The following is a 17,529-nucleotide window of genomic DNA, read 5'->3' on the forward strand; positions in this document are numbered from 1 at the left end:
AAACAAGACAAGGACATGCATGGTTTGAAGTAAATGAGAGGTACCCACCTAGCTAGAGCCCCAAGCACTTGCAAAGAGTTGGGCCAGTTAGACTATGAATGCACGAGACATCTTTGCAAAGATTGGTGCATTTCATCAGGCTGACATAATACATTACACCATTCAAATCTTTAAATTCCAACAGAAAAAACACGGAAGGATTCATTCATCAATATTATATAGTTTTAGACTGCCATTCTAAAGTACTACGACCAAAGACAAAAGGTTTCTTAATTCTTATTGCTTTATGCTTCCATTTTAACCAAAATATTGCTCCATTTTTGGTGTTGGAGGTGAAGCTTTTTAGATATCTAGCCACTGATTGTTTGCTATGTATCTTAACCTAGACCAACCAACTTTTCCATTCCAAGAATATGCCCGTCACAATCAACTGCAAAGCTAAATCAATGTTTTAAACTCAGGGATCTGAAACAACTACTCATTCCACTACCTCTCCAAGTTTGACTGTTGCTGGGATTCTCAATATCGTATCGAAGCATAATCTCGATTCAGATTCAATTAGATTACTTGTCCATTTATCGGATTTGTCATAACCCAACCCACAATAAGAAGAGTGTTAAGACTAAATACCATATCGTTTGGGTAAGTCCAAATGATGTGGTCTATAAGTAAAGATTCACACCTTCTCACACAATCAATATCTTTTCCTCGAACATATAATTAAGTGAGACGATCCGTGCGGACTTGATATATTCACGAAAATCGAATAACTCAAAGTGTGAAAAATATTGGTTTATAATGAATGGATGGATGTTCTGACAGAGTTCTGTTCCTTGTGGTCAAAAAAATTAAAAGTTGTAGCTATGATGGCGAGAGGCTAGGGTCGTTGAAATGAATGACTATAGTTCTCTACTTGTATTCATATTACTTTCTGCCACAGAATTCCCATAAAGTGATGGCTCATATTTCTACCTCCACTAACTAAGATAATTACCCACAACCCCAATACTGAGCATGCGTGTTGAAAACATATCACGCCCCACTGACCAAATCATCAACTTTGTCTCAAAAGAGTGCAAGTTCATCTCCTAAAGTTATCGCCATGCCATTAAGCAATCGCATTCCAATTTCTCAAACCCCTTCTTCTCTCTTCATTTTCTACTGTAGAACATTTTTCAGAGACGTAAAGTACAGTAGGATTTGAAGAAACCCCACACTGAAGCCTAAAGCACAAGTGGAACACCACATTCCCATATGGCTAGGGGCCTAACTAGCACGCAGAAGGCTGACATTCCAAGGGAAAATTACTTGGAAAGCTACTGATAAGGAAATCAACAACTTGTAATCAGAATTTTAAAATAGGCATGATAATGATCAATATCATTCACAAAAAAAGGATGAAGATGAGCGTATCTCTTATTTACAAGCCTGTTCATGCAGAGCTTGAAACTTGACTTGTAATTTGTGTATTTAGCCCCCATTGCTCACAAGTTCCATAGAGCCAAAGTTGGGTTTGTTAGCGCTTCATCCATTTCTGAGATATAATATGAAACGTAATTAACATGCTTGTCAAGTTCAAACGATCCAAGAAAAATTCAGTGAACTTACCGAAAATCTTCAAGTTGTGCACAACATGAGTCTTCATCAGCAACTAGATACATTTACTCAGCAAAAACACACTTTTTTTGCAAAAAAACAGAAGAAGAAGAATCGTGAAAGCAACAGGTAAATAAAGTGGATTCATACCCAACCTACCTCATTTTGTAAAATTTAATTTTTGATGTTACTGCTGAAAGGAACGGACCAGATAGCAAATATGGCACAAGTAGGAGGGTCAAGTAGAGAACCCAATCCACGGTGCACAATGGTCAACCATGAAGTTGGGTGGGTTTGAGAGGCCCTAATAGCTCCAAGCTCATCTTTCACAGTTACAAATTGTCTACATCTTGGTCACAGTCCCCTTGCAATCAAACGCTAGTAACATGCTTTCTGACATGTCCCATTGCAACTTGCAAGTATCAGTAACTCAATGAGCCAACTCAATGACCACCAATGAAGAGATAGATTTGGTCAATTAGAATATAAGTAACAATAATAATGCGCTCTGCATATCTCTAAGCATTATAAAAGTTATCTGATCTAATTAGTTTTTCCCTCCACCTTTTGCTGTCTAACCAATCTGCTTAAGCTAAATAAAAACAAAAAAAAAACCTTGTTAGTTACCCTAAAGCTTTAGAATTCAAAAAAGGCACGACTTACTTGGGGCGAATACGTCCAATATACACACCAACAAAAATCAACAGGACGGGGTCCACAATCCACAGCGTGCTAAGGCCCTATTGTAATATTTGAAATATGGTGGGGTCTTCATTCCACTTCTATATATACAAGACATTGTGCTCTAACACCCCTCACTCCACAATACCAACCTTTGTACCCCTCTCTTTTCACTAACAAAGCCGTGTAAGCAAATCATGGGAAACTGCCTAGTTGTTGAAGATCAGGTAATCCAGGTAATGAAGCCAGACGGAAAAATTCTCGAGTATAGAGCACCCATCAATGTAAACCAAGTGACCTCAGAATACTCCGGCCATGCAATATCTGATACACTTCAGGTCATCCATCAGCATCTTCTGCCTGAAACCAAACTGATTGGGGGTCACTTGTACTACCTAGTACCTCTTCCATCCTCACCCCCAGAAATTAGAAAGAAGAAGAAAGTGAGATTTTCTAATCCAGAAAAGGAAGATGGACAAGGATCCAGTGTAGTAAGGATAAAGATAATTATCAGCAAGCAAGAACTACAGGAGATGCTGCAAAAGGAAGGAGTTTCTGTTGATAATATGCTCTCCCATCTTCAAGTTCAAGAGAAAGTAAGTGAGGTTGATAGATCAAGTGAAGATGACAACAGCAACAGATGGAAGCCTGCCCTAGAAAGCATAGCTGAAGTAAACTAGTAGAGCGCATCCAGTATAGTTAGACTTCCTTTTTTCCCTGTTTGTATCACTTTTATATACAATAGTATAGAAAGAGAATAACAATACATTTAAAGCTTGTTTTCTCATAAGAAATGCACTCAACCTACTCTTGTCGTACGTACGTTTATCCATAACAGGACTGGAACTTTAGCATCTCAAAGAAGGTTTGCCGAGAAACCAGCATAATAAGGAAGAGCCAAAAACTATAAACCAACAAGAGAGAATGGAAACACTATCAACTTTACCAAGATATATCTATTATCACGCCTTAATTTTCAAGTTACATGTCAGCATATACAGAATACAAAAAGAAACTTATTTTCCAGGTTGCATCACATGTCAAATAGAGCCAGATAACTTGTTGTCACATATGATCTCATATTACATTGAGACAAAGCATATAAGCGTTGAAGGGAAAGGATGCATCAATACATGAAAGAGTTATATACAGAATACAAAAAGAAACTTATTTTCCAGGTTGCATCACATGTCAAATAGAGCCAGATAACTTATTGTCACATATGATCTCATATTACGTTGAGACAAAGCATATAAGCATTGAAGGGAAATGATGCATCAATACATGGAAGAGTTTTACCCCAATCTCTCTGCCAAGTCATTGACAAGGAATTTGAAGAAAAAGACAATTTCCAATTAGGATTGGCAAAAAATCGGTTCCAGATCGGACAACATCATGTGCTTAAGAAATATTTACACATCCGGACCCTAACTTGGATTGGATTATGGACATACTTAATTGACCACACTTGGATTAGTTTAAATTCATACAAGTAAATCGAACAATAACTTAATCCGGGTTAAGGTCCAAACAACTAAACAGGACAAGATTTTTATGTTTGGACCCGGATACATTTTTAAACCAGACAAAATTTTTACGTTTGGACCTATATTTGGGACATATAACTTATGTCCGAACTTGGTTTAATTCGGGTCAAACAAATTCGATCATCTAGACCGGACAGAGTTTTGCCACCCTAATGCCAATGACGCGTTAATCCACTTGCCATAACTCAATTCTTCTCCTAAATCATATATTAAGAATAAAATATAAATATTCACCTTTAGCATCTTTACATTTGGACCTATATTTCGGACATATAACTTATGTCTGAACTTGGTTAATCCGGGTCAGACAAATTCGGTCATCTAGATCGTTTTGCCACCCTAATGCCAATGACGCGTTAATTCACTTTCAATAACCCAATGACGTGTTAATCCACTTGCCATAACTCAATTCTTCTCCTAAATCATATATTAAGAAGAGAATATAAATATTCATCTTTAGCATCTTTACGTTTGGACCTATATTTCGGACATATAACTTATGTCCGAACTTGGTTTAATCCGAGTCATACAAATTCGGTCATCTAGACCGGACGGAGTTTTGCCACCCTAATGCCAATGATGCGTTAATCCACTTGCCATAGGCCCATAACCCAATGACGCGTTAATCCACTTGCCATAACTCAATTCTTCTCCTAAATCATATATTAAGAATAGAATATAAATATTCATATTTAGAATCCTTATTCCTTAATTATTACTATCATTGTGGATCTGCTATAACTCCAACCATGATGGTAGTGGTGCTATTGCCTGTAATTTTTAGGCATGTGATGCATTAGCTTAAATGCACAAGCCCACTTTGACCTAAAAGAGATGCATAAATGTAGTGGAAGAAAAACTCGGTACTTGGTCTTTGGCCATTTACCCCGCATGAATCATGATGCATCAGAAAGATTTAATACACTCATTAGAGTCCTTTGGCACTTTCCATGTAAGAATAAACTCTCAACTTGGCATCATCTCCGTCATCTTTGGTACTGTTTGTTACTTCTCCATCTAATTCAATCGTTTATTCGTTCCCTTGTCTACTTTTACTAAACTTATATTTCATATATTTTGTTTTTAAATATCCTGAAAATACGTCCTAACAAGAAATACAAGATACCTCAATGTTTTATACATAGAACTATGGGGTTACGTAAACCTTATGGAGATTGTTTATAAAGTTGTTATCAACTAAAGTACCAAAGATATCGAGGTTGTTTCATGATCACCTTCAAATACGTAACCTTAATAGCATATATAACTTATTAATTTTCTTCTATCAGTAAACTTGTAAATGTTTCACTGAACCTCAATAACATATAACTTATTAATTTTCTTCTATCAGTAAACTTGTAAATGTTTTCACTGAATCACTAAATTTCATCAATGGGTCCAGGGCATTTTTGTAATCTCAAACATATGCAAGATGGCGTCATCTTTACCTCATTTGAGTTTGAAAGGAATGCTAGATTATGGATAATCTTTACTTTACTAGAATATCAGAAACAAGAATCCCTGTTAAATTTCCAATCTTTATAATATCAGGATCTCTATTCTGTCTCTTGTTTTCTTGTGTAGGTAGTCGTACTCCATTATAAATTACAACACATAGAACTAATAATATTTTTTGCAATTATTAGAGAGTACAGAAAACACATTACAACTTTTTTTCCTAAGAATGGGTTAAAAGAATTGGTAACACCGATTGTTCCAACGAACCTGCAAAAGAATCTCACAAGTGGAGTCATTTCAATTATAAGTTTGTTTTCTGGTTGCAAAATGTATCAAGTTTCCCAATTCATTATTACAGAAGGGAGGAGAATTCTGGAATTGTGGTTAAGTATTTACTAAAGAAAGATTTAGGGCTTGTAAAACACCAGAATAAGGCTGCATTTTAGTTAGACCAGGTTCCAGAATTTAGGAACTGGGGTGCAACAGTGCATTGACGATTGTCATGGGTCTCAATATGGAAGGTTAATATAGCTAAAAAGAAGAAAAGAACAAGAACAGCAGTGAGGAAGGGAACAAAAAAAAATCACAGCAAACATGCAGTTATCAAAAAAAAAAACCATTTATTCTATCTTCCATTCCAAAGGTCTACGAAGGTAAGAGAAGATATAGGTATTTCAAGAATTGATATTGCCCAAAGTCCTCTTAGAACAAGTACTTGAGGAAAACTCAATGATACACTCATAAAACTATTAGAACCTTTTAAGTACATGTAATGCACCAGAAGAATACAAAGGAATCTAGAGACTAGCAATATTCATGAAATGCCCTTAACATACATCACTCATGCAATCACATACTTGCAACTGAATGAAACTATTCAATAAACAAACAGATTGCTATAAGAACCTAACAGACTTCGCACGCTTGGGCCCTCACGTCTTTACCTCTCCCAAGCCAGTGTCTCATGGACACTGGAGAGTCCAGGCCCATCAAGTTTCCTTGCAGGGACAACATGAACAAAGCCCATGTTAGCCCAAGCCCACAAGAAAACCTGGTGTTCTGATTTAAAAGTGCTAAGCCTACCCTTATCAACATATTGCAGCTAAACAGTAGGATTGCAACATCAGTGTTATCCTTATGATAATATAGTCAGTACTACGGAAACACATGATGTCAATGGCTCAATGCGTCTTTATGAGTGATATTTCAAACATTTTGCACGATTGCTTGATAGTAGTGTTTTTTTTTTTTAAAAAATGGTATACTTGTGCAGAAATGACTAGTGTCATCCTCCAGGCATTCCACACATAAAAAAAAACCATCTTTTTATTTTGATAGCAGACCATTAAATCATCATCTGTTCATTATTTTAACGACTAATCTTCAGAATTACTATCGCCTTTAGCATATCAAGACTTGAGAATGAAACCAGATCATGAAGGGAAAAGTGGAGAGTTATGTGAGTGGATCTATCCAAGCCCACGAGGACAAAGTATGACAGTAGGTCAAACCTGAAAAGGCAATGAGCCAATGACAGCTACAGTTTTTTTGTGCACCTCTTTGATCCTCACGGATTGATCTTTAAGAAATGGCAACTTTGCACCATACTTTGACGGCATGACAAAAGACATTTGCCACTTTCCTGCCTGCCAGCTAAGTACAAATGAAGAGTATTAAATAACAAAAAATAGTAAAGGACAGACTACAATTCCAAGATTTCTAAGAGGAAACATTGAAGCTATGCATAGTTTAGAAATACAAGGTTCATCAGGACTTACCTTCTTTGTAATCACAGGGGTAGTCATCGCTATCTTCTGTCCATCAGATTGAGTCTTCCGAGTAAAATTGGGGTAGTCCATAGTCATCTCCATTCTCTCTTTTGTTCTGTTATAGAAACAGCACAACATCCGGGGTAAGCAAACTAACAATACTAAGTTCATAAAAGACTATTGCAGAATCATTAGTATTTCATTCCATGGCACTTAGAAATACCTTACCAAACAGGTACTCAGCTAAGACATTGAAGGATTCCGATGCACCATTGAAATTAAAACCAGTCGTCCCAGGCATGGTCGTTTCTACTATGTAGCAAGGCTACATCCACCATCACAACCCCAATTTTTAAATATATATGATCAAGGGAAAAATTGTGAGAGAGACGAATATGTTTCAAAACCACATTCAGTAACAAATTCCAAAGAAAGAATTGATAACTACATCGAGCAGAAATTACCTCGATTGCTCTAATCTCGTACTCATCTTTCCTACTTACAACTTTATCCTCAACTGTCCCAAGTTCCGGAACTGCATGAAATAGAGATACATGAACAAAGCCAATAAAAACCCTAGCTCCACTTACAAGGAAGGCAAGGGACTGCAATAGAAACCAGAACACGATGCAAAACCTCAACAAAATAACACCAGCCATCAAAGCGTCCTCCAAATTCCGGTTCTCAAACCTCTTTGGAAACACATATTTAGCGGTTTCACTCACCACATCCATCAAAATTCAAAACAGAGTGAAAAAAGCGCGGAAAGAAAAAAAAATCAACGAAGCCTTAAATTGACTGAGAAAGAGAATGAATAAGTTAGTAAAAGTGGTTAAACGTAGAATTATTTGAACAATTACTTCTCTGAGAGAGGAAGAAAGCTTGGGAAGCTAGAGCGAAGACGAGAGAGACTCGAGCTTCAAAGGCGGACATGACTCTTCTCTGACGTATGGGAGGCGCGGTGGTTCTAATGGTGGCCATGAATTTGGCGGTGGACGCCCTTGATTTTGTGTAGGGGTTTTACACGGAGATGGAGAGATCAACGAGAGCATCTTTGTTTCGCTTCTTGGGTAACGCTAATTTTAGTTACCGTTGGAGACATGAACTCTTGGTAATTTCAGTGTCGCGGAACCGACTCGCTTCATTTCGTATGAATTAAATATTATTTTGTTAAAAAATCCTTTTATAAATTATTCGACTGCAGGTGGACGGCATACGAGCCAGGCCCAACTCTCCATCTGAGCCAGACCCAAAATAATACTATTTTGATCAGCAGCCATTGTAGGAATTCAAAATTCAGTTTGGCTTTGGAATTGTTTAGGGATATGAGGCAGAAGGGCTGCTGCAGTCCTAATGTGGCTAGTTTCTGACATGTTAGGAAATCCAGTCCTTTATATTCTGCACTTCACCGATCTCTCTGGACAATGTGAGATTTATGAGCGCTGCACCCCACAAGGTAGCACAACCGACATCATTAGCCCCGCACGCACTGAGCTGTGGGGAAAAGGAAATCTTCCAAGCTTCATTGCTTGTACTACATTGATAAAAGGTTCGAGGAGGTAAGGGAGAGTAGAACTGTAGAAGAAGCATTTAGATTGATCGAAAAGATGCTGAAAGAAGATATTCTACCACATTGTGCGACCTTTAATTGTCTATTGCAAGATCTTTGTGAATTGGGAAGAACAGTCGAAGTAAATGGACTAAGGATGTTGGCTTCTCGCAGGGGTTTGGAGTCGGATGGCACCGCATATAAGGCCTTTTACCGTGCACAGATTAATCAAAAAACAAGCCCTGAGTTTAATCTGGGATATTAGGTAGCTGTAAATCTGACAATCCCACAATCCCATTGCGCAATATCATTACAAAGTCATCAGTGACGACCACAGAAACATCATACTTCACAGATTATCTCAAACTCACGGATACATTAGATTGCTAGCAGAGTATAATCGAGATTCAACAAATTGTTCACTCAATTCCTTGGAAAAATACAGATAAAGTGAGACGCAGAGGAAGGTCTAAGCCAGTAGAATCAAACATACATTCACATCCGCCAACTGGATAGCGTCACCCGTCCAGGAACTAGCATAAGTTGTTCCCACCCTTGCTAGAACTTTGCAGAGATGTCCTCCTAGGCTGGTGCTGAGACAAAACTGCAAGAGACTTCTAAAAGACTCGAGACACCAGTTTAACTGCGTGAACAGCCAAAAGGAGGTCGTAGTTGTTAATTTCGTTGCAATATTCATGGCATCAAAGAAACAGGAAAAGAGAGTAACTATTGAATGCATGATACAGATGATATATATAAAGATGACGGCCTTACCCAAAACAATCAGCGTACAAACTATTAGCAATATGGTTTTCATCGAATGCCAGTTTACTTCAAAATGACATGGAAACCATCGATATATTATATGTTGAACCTGTCAAAGAGAAGCAAGCGGTTTAGTATCTGCAGCCAATTAAAAGCTAAAAATGAACCTGCCATATGATAAATCTATTATAGTTCTTATATAGATGACACGGGGACACATCAGACAGCCGTCTAATGTTTTCTTCGTAACAATTGACGGTTTTGGCCATAATGCTTCAACGGATGCAAGTTCATGCTAAGGCACTGAAAATTATAAATTAAAATAGGGAAAAAAAATTCTCCATAATTAAGACAAAGTTTTTGGCCTTGATTGGGACCAAAATGCAAGTATAGATGTTATCATACTTAATGCTGTTACAGTGATGGACAGCTTTCTTAACATGAGCTCCTTAAAAACTAAGTTATTATAAATTATTCTTATTCCACTTGGAAAAAATGTTATTACAAACCACAGCAACAGGAGGGATGATAAAAATTACCGGTGCAGCATAAGAAATATCACTGAATGATGGGACATGCCTTTGTTCTTCCCCATCTTTCAACCTCTTTGTGTAGTTCCGGGCTCTACTTCCGTAGGCGGTCCATTTCCTGTTCAAAAACCCAAGGATGTTCAATCTGCTAGAACTCCCTCTCAACTTGCTCACCTGAGATAAGCCATTAGGTTTGGCTTCATTGGCTTCGAGATCCCAACAGGCATGCTCACCACGTCGGTTGTAATTGCTCTCATAAAGAGAATTTAATGCATCTAAGCTCATTCTTGACGAATAACGAGAACCCACCTTCCTTAAATTATTCTGTTTGATGGAATCTTTATATTGGTCCACATGAAAATCCCTGTTCCCATTTAGCTTCTCAATGTCATGTTTTCCATGCTCCACATTCTCGTCATCTTTCAAACCAGACGTAGTGGGATTCCCACCCGCAGGATCAAGAAATCTTCTTAATATGCTACTATCCTCCAGTTCATTATGATTTGAAAAGCCAGTGGGATTCCCTCCTGTAATAAATAATGCTAATCCATCGCTGTCTTGTTCATTTAAGCTAACCCACTCAGAGTTTCTAACTGAATCTCCCATCAAGGGATCACCTAAGCTTTTCTCTACGTGATTTATTTGCTCCTTTATTGCTCTAATGAACTGCATATGTCTGGTAATTACATGTTCCCTTGTTTGAGACGTTTCCATCATAGCTGCAACTCCAACGGCTCTCTCAAAATCTTCTAGCTGATAAGAGAAGACAGACCAGATAAGCTAACTAAAGAAGAAAGCAGAAACAAAAATTGGTAATAAACTAATAACATATACCTGCCATTTTGCCGTCTCAAGTATGGTTTTCAGTTCAAGTCGGTGATACTCCATTGATGTTAGCAATTTTGGATCAGGAGGCTCATATTGAACAAGACTTTGCTCATGCAGAAGGAGGCGAAATATAGACTCTGCCCTGTATTTTGAACAAAAGTTTTAGATCATAAGTTGTATACAGTAAGAAAACCATATAATAATCCTTTTAGATGTGTTTGCTTCTTCAGAAGACTGAAGAAAAGACAAAAAGAAAGAAGACATAACAAGGAAACAAAAGGAAATATAAATGTATCTTTCATTTTTTCTCGTTCAGATGTGCAAGGAGGGTCTTGGGGGGGGGGGGATGGCTTATTCTGTCTAAATACGAATTCTAATCGTAACTATTTAAATATTTCTCTGGCACATACAGTAATAGAGGTTGTCAATGAGGATTATTTGATCAAATTCGCAGGTGAAGGCCAATAACAAGAGTAGTTTTGGCCTTTTCAGGGTGGAGCGGTGTTCTCTGAATGGAGCATTAGGTTGAGCATGAACATCTAGATAATCCAAAATGTAGTAATTCTCTCCTTAATTTTACATTATGTTCTCCTTTTTCTCATTTTCCACTGCAACTAAACATGGAAAAATGGTCTCGTGATGTTATTTTCTCTCTATCTCCCATCATCTAAGATTCAAATAGTGTGTAAAATACACAACACAAAATTTGGCAACAAAAGATTCATTTTTAGAGTATGAATTTATTCTGTAAACTTGCAAGAAATGCCAATTAATCAGCAAGCAAGGGCAATAAAGACAAAATGGGCTCAATTTGCTAGTAATGAATGCTAATGAAGCCAGTAGAATTCAATTCCATTCATTGGCAAACTACTACATGTTAAGCTATTCTTTTAAGGCAACTTCATTTTATTAGAAAACAATAAAATCTCTTTCAAGAATGGAACTCTGCTTCATAGGAGAATGAATAACTGACCTGTCGGCAGAGTCTTGAACAACTTCAGCTGCTGAGAATAGAGGGTCCGATTCCCATTGCCGCAAACTCGACGCCATTACGTGTGTGTGCTCAAGAAAATAAAAGAAGTAAATAAATTGCAATAAAACACGAATAAGAGTGACTCGAATAAGAACTTCGTCACTCCTTGATGAAGAAATGCATTAAATTCGAAATCAGAAGAAGAAACGAAGAGAAACCTAATTGTAGAAATCAAAGAATCGAAACATTCTGACTCCGAAAGATCTTCTCGATGTGTTCATCAAATTTGGAACAAATTTTGGCGTACTTAGGGTTTGAAAGGTAAATCAAATTTAGGAATTGGAGGTGAAAAAAGTCGGTGCAAGAAGAGGACGACGAAAGGGCAAGGCTACGTCCACACAGAGGGCATTCCGGTTCTTTTACTTGTGAAAACGAGAGGAGTTGATTTGATGGCATAAACCGACCCACACCCGCCAACCCGTTACTGCTCAAAATAAACAGAACATTTTATGTTGGCAGTTGGCACTTCTTAACGGGCTATTTCCAGCCCGATCCAAGGAAACAAGTGGTCACTGATAAAAATGAACGATCCAGGTAAAATATGTCTGTTTCTCAATTCTGTTACAACGTACAAGAGCATGCATAGACTTTTTTTTTAACCTAAGAACCACATAGTTGAGCATGCCATTTGAATGGATGTAAATCTCGAGTCGTTAGAACAGTCCACACCACGCTAACAATAAGTAAGATTGGAATGAAGCCCATGCAAGTGAAATAGAACTCATAACCCTCCCCGAAAGTGGGCCATATAGGGAGATACTCTTAGTTCGAAGTACTTCGAACTCACGACCTTAGCGGTATGCTGAAGCAAGCATCTACCCTAAGCCCAGTAACATAACCATTACCACGGCTAAGAGCATGCATACAAGCACACCAAAAAAAAAAAAAAAAGTACTGAAGAGAGAAACTTCATTTTGATCAGAATTGCTGTCAAGCTTACATGTCAAAAGTCAAAACTAAGAAGGATTTTTCTCCTCAAATGAAATACTTCACCATCTGAATTTCTTTCTGTTTGAAGCCACATTTCTCATAAAAAGTTTTGTTATCAAGACTGCAATCAAGAATCACTTTATAACAACCTAATGCATGAGCATGCTCAGTGAGGTACTCAACAATCCGTTTCCCTAATTGCAACCCTCGTGCGTTGGAATCAACAACAACATCTTCAATGTGCCCAACTTTGCCACAATTTCTCAGGAACTTCTTTTCAATGAATATGCTCCCAGTCGCAATAATCTTCCCAGACAGATCATCTTCAATTACACAGATAAAATGGTCATCACCATAGGAGCTTATCTCTTGAAATCGTTCTTCGAATTCCATATCTGAGATGGAATCACAAACACTTAGTTGCTGCAATAGCTCTATGAATCCCTTGGTCTTGTCGGATATCTCTAATTTTCGAACTTGAAACTTCCCTTCTCCATGTGGGTTACTGCTCTGCATCTTTTACCAGTCAGTTCCAGCTTTCTGCCATATTTATTTAACCATCATCAGCATTCACATACACTAATAAACTTATAACACTAGATCTGTAGTTCAGAAGGATAATGGTAACTTTTCATTTCAGTCAAGCACTAAAGAGAAAGAAAAAGGAGAACAATCCTAAACATCAATGATTCTTGACAAGCACATAGGACCTTGAAGATTTTAGCTTTCAAATTCTTATGATTAAAACACAATAGATTAAAGGAGTCATAAAAGAATTTTATTTGAGAACGGACTAACAGCCTCTCACATGGATCCTAATTATCAATTCAACGCAGTCAGCATATCCACATATATAAGCACATCTCAGCCTGTATCATATGCCAAAACTCCAAACAAGCGATCCGAAGCATCCTGAACTTACAGGAATGAAAATTTTAAGAGAAGATGCCTCTAAAACAAAAGAGGACACGGTGTTTGCCATGGTAACTGCTAGGGTTAATCTATACGCAAAATTAAATTCAATATCTTCCTTTTGGGGTTCTGATAATAAATCCAATGACTAGTACTCCATACATTCTTCTTTCTGTATCAAACAAACCAAAATAAGATCTTTGATATATCATATACGGAATCCACTCAAAATGTTCAATAGAATAGTTGAAACACAGAGAAAGGGAAAGCGATCACCAACATTGATATGTACTCAAGTAACAAAGTTTCAACACAAATGCCAAAAGCAGAATGAAAGTTCAACTGATCACAAACTAATCTGAAGCGACAGAAGCAAGGACAACTTGCCAACATCGAAACCAAGCAATCAATTAAACTTCTACCAAATCTATAACGGCTCAATCTAAAGAAGTATTTTTGGTGTTTCCTGGCTAACCAGATAAATATACAGAAATCAACATCTCCCTTTCGCCCATCGACAACAACAAAAGTAAGTGTCTCCAAACAACACGAATCAAGCACTGCGACAAAACCAATCAACAACCTTCATTCCTTCTCGATTCATCACAAACATGCATATAGCTTATAGGATTATTAACAAGCAAATAATTCGCGGAGATGTTAGAGAAAAGAAAGAGAAATCAAAGAGTACCTTTCACCGTATTGTAGGATAATAATGGGGTGAGGGATTCGATCCAAGGATCCCAGAGAAGAGAGTAAATCAGAGAGATCTTGAAAGGCTTTGCTTGTTCGAATCTCTCTTGCATTACAGAAGTCAGATGAGGAAGAAGAAGAAGTGAAGAACCATGGGTGCATTGGGTTATGGGCCCACCAGAGCTGATTATGGAGATCTCGGGCCGGACTTGAAAGAATTTTTTGATTCCATGAGCAGGGCCCAATAAAATTATCAGCTCAAAAACATCCACTCAAGCCCGGTCCAAATGGGACGGATCGGAGTCAATGCCCATCTATGGGCAAAAAATATATTTCGAAAGCCCGATAAAAAATCGGATCAGCTTAGACCCAACTGACTGGAGGACTAGGGGATTACAAAACTCAGTTCGATCTGGATGACCGAATTTGTTTCACCCAGATTAGTCTGATGGGTGCTAGAGAAAAGAAAAGGTTGGATCTGCTGGCAAGTTGTGTTAATGCTCTTGCTAAACCAAAGCCCAGGACAGAAAGACCCTTTAGGAACAACTGCGAAAACAAAAGACCAGAATGCTAATAGAGGAATATTAATTTAAGTAATGGAGCAGCAACCTCTGGTTAGATGTTCGAAGCCAACACATTATAGAGACAAATTATTCATACAAATGCAAATAGATTCAAAAATTGCAACGACGCATTTGAGCAAGACAAAATGCGCAAGTGTTACACCAAAACAAGCTTATTGCAACAGCAAAAATTGATAGCCCCCAACATCTATGCAACTTCAAGATGGCTGAGATTTTTCATTCCTCCGTTGGCCTTTGCCCCAAAACTGAAATGTCTTCATACCGTTTCTGCAGTTGAACAAAATAACAGTGACATTCAAGCAAGGGATAACACTAGCAAAGTAGCAATAATCACCAGTAGCAACAAGATGTCGCATTAACCATTAGCACACATAAAACTGAAAATAAAAATCAAATGTGCGGCTGATGAGCTGAACAAAATAACATCCACAATCAAGTCAGTGATAATCACCAAAATCAATCAGATGCTGCAGTAACATTTGAGGCTATTGGTGTGGGACAATTAGCAAATCATATTCTTAGGGAAACCGTTTCTTAAATAGACAGATAGTAGCAAGGCTGTGGAAATCAAGTAGGTCAAAGCAATACAGATAGTGGAAACATATGCCGACTAACACAGCAAAACAATGCAGAATACTTCCAATTATAAATTAAATATAGTTATCACACTATCATTTTATGTGGGGGAATAACACAATAAATCAATAATACACTAAAGAACATCTCATCAACACTGAATGAAAAAAAAAAAGGTAGCATGGTATAATCATATCAATCAAGGAGATGAAAGGTCCAGTCACATTTCAGATCCTCATGAATACAAACGGAACACAGCCATTCATTTAAATTGTTGTCCAGGTACCACAGCCTTCACAACATCAGGGTTTGTGTTTCAACTATGAATAGCAGTATAGACACAGCCCAAGGTGTGCATAGCTGGCTCAGCAATCAACAGAATCAAGAGATTCATTTCATCCGTAATCAAGCCAAAATTGGAGATTGCTGCGGAAATATCATTTATCCTCACCCAAGTTTGCTTAACATCTCAAACAAAAAGGGTTCTTAAGAGAATTCAGGAGTTAAGAAAATGTGATGATAGTCCACTGTGCAAAAAATCACAATTCACAAGCTTTTTGGCGCATCTAACAGTAAAGCTCAATCTTATATGCTATGTTATGGCAGTTCTATCAAGCCCAATCTTATATGTTATAGCAGTTCTATTCTATCAAGCCAATCTTATATAACAGTTCTATCAACCCAAAATTTGGAATCAGAAGAAGAATTTTGCATAATATATCGCAATCTTTACGATATCTGAAATTTATTCAGAACTGCCAGCAAATAATCGAAGCACATATACATAGACACAAAACAATAAATGAGTTGGACAAATAGACTCAATAACTACATAAAACATGAAGCCAAGAAAAAAAAATTGCTCTAAGCCTGTCCTCTCAACCAATCTCGGTTAAGAAAATAACTATAGAGAATCAGTTTAGCTGCAGTACATTAACATGCAACTCCATGTGACGGCAAAAAAAGTAAATCCATGTTAATGCAAACAACTGAAAAAAGCATAAGGGCAAAAATGATCTCTATGTGCATCATTTGGTGCAAACACACAAAAAGTTGCAAACCAGCACAGACATACAGAAATGGTAGCAGACGTTATTACCCCAAGATTGTTGTACTCCCACAGCTTTTGAACTCCATAATCCACAGCCTACAAAACAAGTAAATAGTTATGGTGAGAGCCTCACTCCTCGCACTTATGCCAAAAAGTATTTCACAATGCATAACAAGCTCTCACATTAGAGTTTTCATCACTTTAAACACAAAGGAACTAAAAATTACAGATCTAAGACTTTGAATGGTGATACACAGACACGTTCATTCTGCCCTTCCAGATCAAGAAGATACTGAAAACTCCACAATCGTAAGAGACAATTCAAAAGAAAAATAAATATGCTAAGTCTGCAACAAAATATGACACTAACTTGAATCCATGAAATTTGAAACTATTTAAAAAGACAACTTGAATCAAAATACAAAAATTTTATTCTCTTATTTTCTAATCCATGGATCATAAATCCATTTTTTTCATTTCACCCCCTTTAATTCAATGAAAACCTGTTCTGCAATGGAATCAATGAGTTTTCAATATAACCAAAGAACTAAAACAAAAACCATTGATACAGGGGATCCAACATATAGACAATAACCCGTACCCGCTCGCCAAGGAAAGCACCGGCGACGATGAAGGTAACATAAACGGAGTTGCGGCGCATAACCAATCTGTAGAGACCTTCGTAGAGGCCTCCTTTATTTCTTCGAGCAGCAGAGTAATCCATGGCGCTTACGCTTCAATATCTGAGCTGATGAATGAATCAGAGCAGCGATTTTCCAATGAGTCATAAATCAATCAATAATTAGTTAAAAAAATACAACAAATTCGAATATGCTAACTGTAAATTATGCTGATTTACCTACGCAAATCGAGATGAATCCTGCAATCTCTATTTTTCTCCCAATTTTGACCTAATCAATCATACGCAGAACAAAAAAAAAAACCCTAACCTTCAAAGCCTTCGACCGAAATGATGAACATCCGAGGAAGTGGAGTCTTTTACCAAACCGGTTTAGGGAAGCAAACC

At 37.4% G+C, this 17,529-nt stretch overlaps 5 protein-coding genes across 9 annotated transcripts; 1 reads left to right on the forward strand and 4 right to left on the reverse strand.

The window, feature by feature from the left end:
* Window positions 1-2,401: 2,401 nt before the first annotated feature.
* Window positions 2,402-3,095, forward strand: LOC120012187. Its single transcript, XM_038863493.1, has one exon. It carries the CDS (start codon window positions 2,475-2,477, stop codon window positions 2,955-2,957), a length of 483 nt encoding a protein of 160 aa, XP_038719421.1. The 5' UTR covers window positions 2,402-2,474; the 3' UTR covers window positions 2,958-3,095.
* Window positions 3,096-6,221: 3,126 nt separating this feature from the next.
* On the reverse strand, window positions 6,222-8,151 carry LOC120013809 (heme-binding-like protein At3g10130, chloroplastic). Of its 4 annotated transcripts, none has more exons than XR_005471483.1 (4): window positions 7,516-8,151; window positions 7,280-7,376; window positions 7,061-7,166; window positions 6,222-6,928 (listed from the first exon to the last, which is right to left on the reverse strand). XR_005471483.1 is itself a non-coding variant. In XM_038865745.1 (4 exons), the coding sequence occupies exons 1-3, from the start codon at window positions 7,783-7,785 to the stop codon at window positions 7,104-7,106; spliced, it is 435 nt and encodes a 144-aa protein (XP_038721673.1). In that variant the 5' UTR covers window positions 7,786-8,151; the 3' UTR covers window positions 6,222-6,928; window positions 7,061-7,103. The 4 variants fall into 4 exon arrangements, 2 of the variants coding, with proteins under 2 accessions (XP_038721673.1, XP_038721672.1); XR_005471482.1 differs by having other exon boundaries at window positions 6,222-6,935; XM_038865745.1 differs by having other exon boundaries at window positions 7,275-7,376.
* A 715-nt stretch (window positions 8,152-8,866) lies between these two features.
* LOC120012919 lies at window positions 8,867-12,120 on the reverse strand. The gene is made up of 5 exons (XM_038864481.1): window positions 11,697-12,120; window positions 10,730-10,865; window positions 9,905-10,648; window positions 9,375-9,474; window positions 8,867-9,243 (listed from the first exon to the last, which is right to left on the reverse strand). Exons 1-5 carry the CDS (start codon window positions 11,771-11,773, stop codon window positions 9,218-9,220), a joined length of 1,083 nt encoding a protein of 360 aa, XP_038720409.1. The 5' UTR covers window positions 11,774-12,120; the 3' UTR covers window positions 8,867-9,217.
* A 520-nt stretch (window positions 12,121-12,640) lies between these two features.
* LOC120012920 (glucosamine 6-phosphate N-acetyltransferase-like) lies at window positions 12,641-14,465 on the reverse strand. The gene is made up of 2 exons (XM_038864482.1): window positions 14,290-14,465; window positions 12,641-13,226 (listed from the first exon to the last, which is right to left on the reverse strand). Exon 2 carries the CDS (start codon window positions 13,200-13,202, stop codon window positions 12,732-12,734), a length of 471 nt encoding a protein of 156 aa, XP_038720410.1. The 5' UTR covers window positions 13,203-13,226; window positions 14,290-14,465; the 3' UTR covers window positions 12,641-12,731.
* A 391-nt stretch (window positions 14,466-14,856) lies between these two features.
* Window positions 14,857-17,262, reverse strand: LOC120012921 (cytochrome b-c1 complex subunit 9-like). 2 transcript variants are annotated; one of them, XM_038864485.1, is made up of 3 exons: window positions 17,104-17,262; window positions 16,551-16,598; window positions 14,857-15,142 (listed from the first exon to the last, which is right to left on the reverse strand). In XM_038864485.1, exons 1-3 carry the CDS (start codon window positions 17,224-17,226, stop codon window positions 15,092-15,094), a joined length of 222 nt encoding a protein of 73 aa, XP_038720413.1. In that variant the 5' UTR covers window positions 17,227-17,262; the 3' UTR covers window positions 14,857-15,091. The 2 variants fall into 2 exon arrangements, with proteins under 2 accessions (XP_038720413.1, XP_038720411.1); XM_038864483.1 differs by having other exon boundaries at window positions 16,527-16,598.
* Between the last annotated feature and the right edge of the window lie 267 nt (window positions 17,263-17,529).

Source organism: Tripterygium wilfordii, chromosome 13 (assembly GCF_013401445.1).
Source record: "Tripterygium wilfordii isolate XIE 37 chromosome 13, ASM1340144v1, whole genome shotgun sequence".
Taxonomy (NCBI): domain Eukaryota; kingdom Viridiplantae; phylum Streptophyta; class Magnoliopsida; order Celastrales; family Celastraceae; genus Tripterygium; species Tripterygium wilfordii.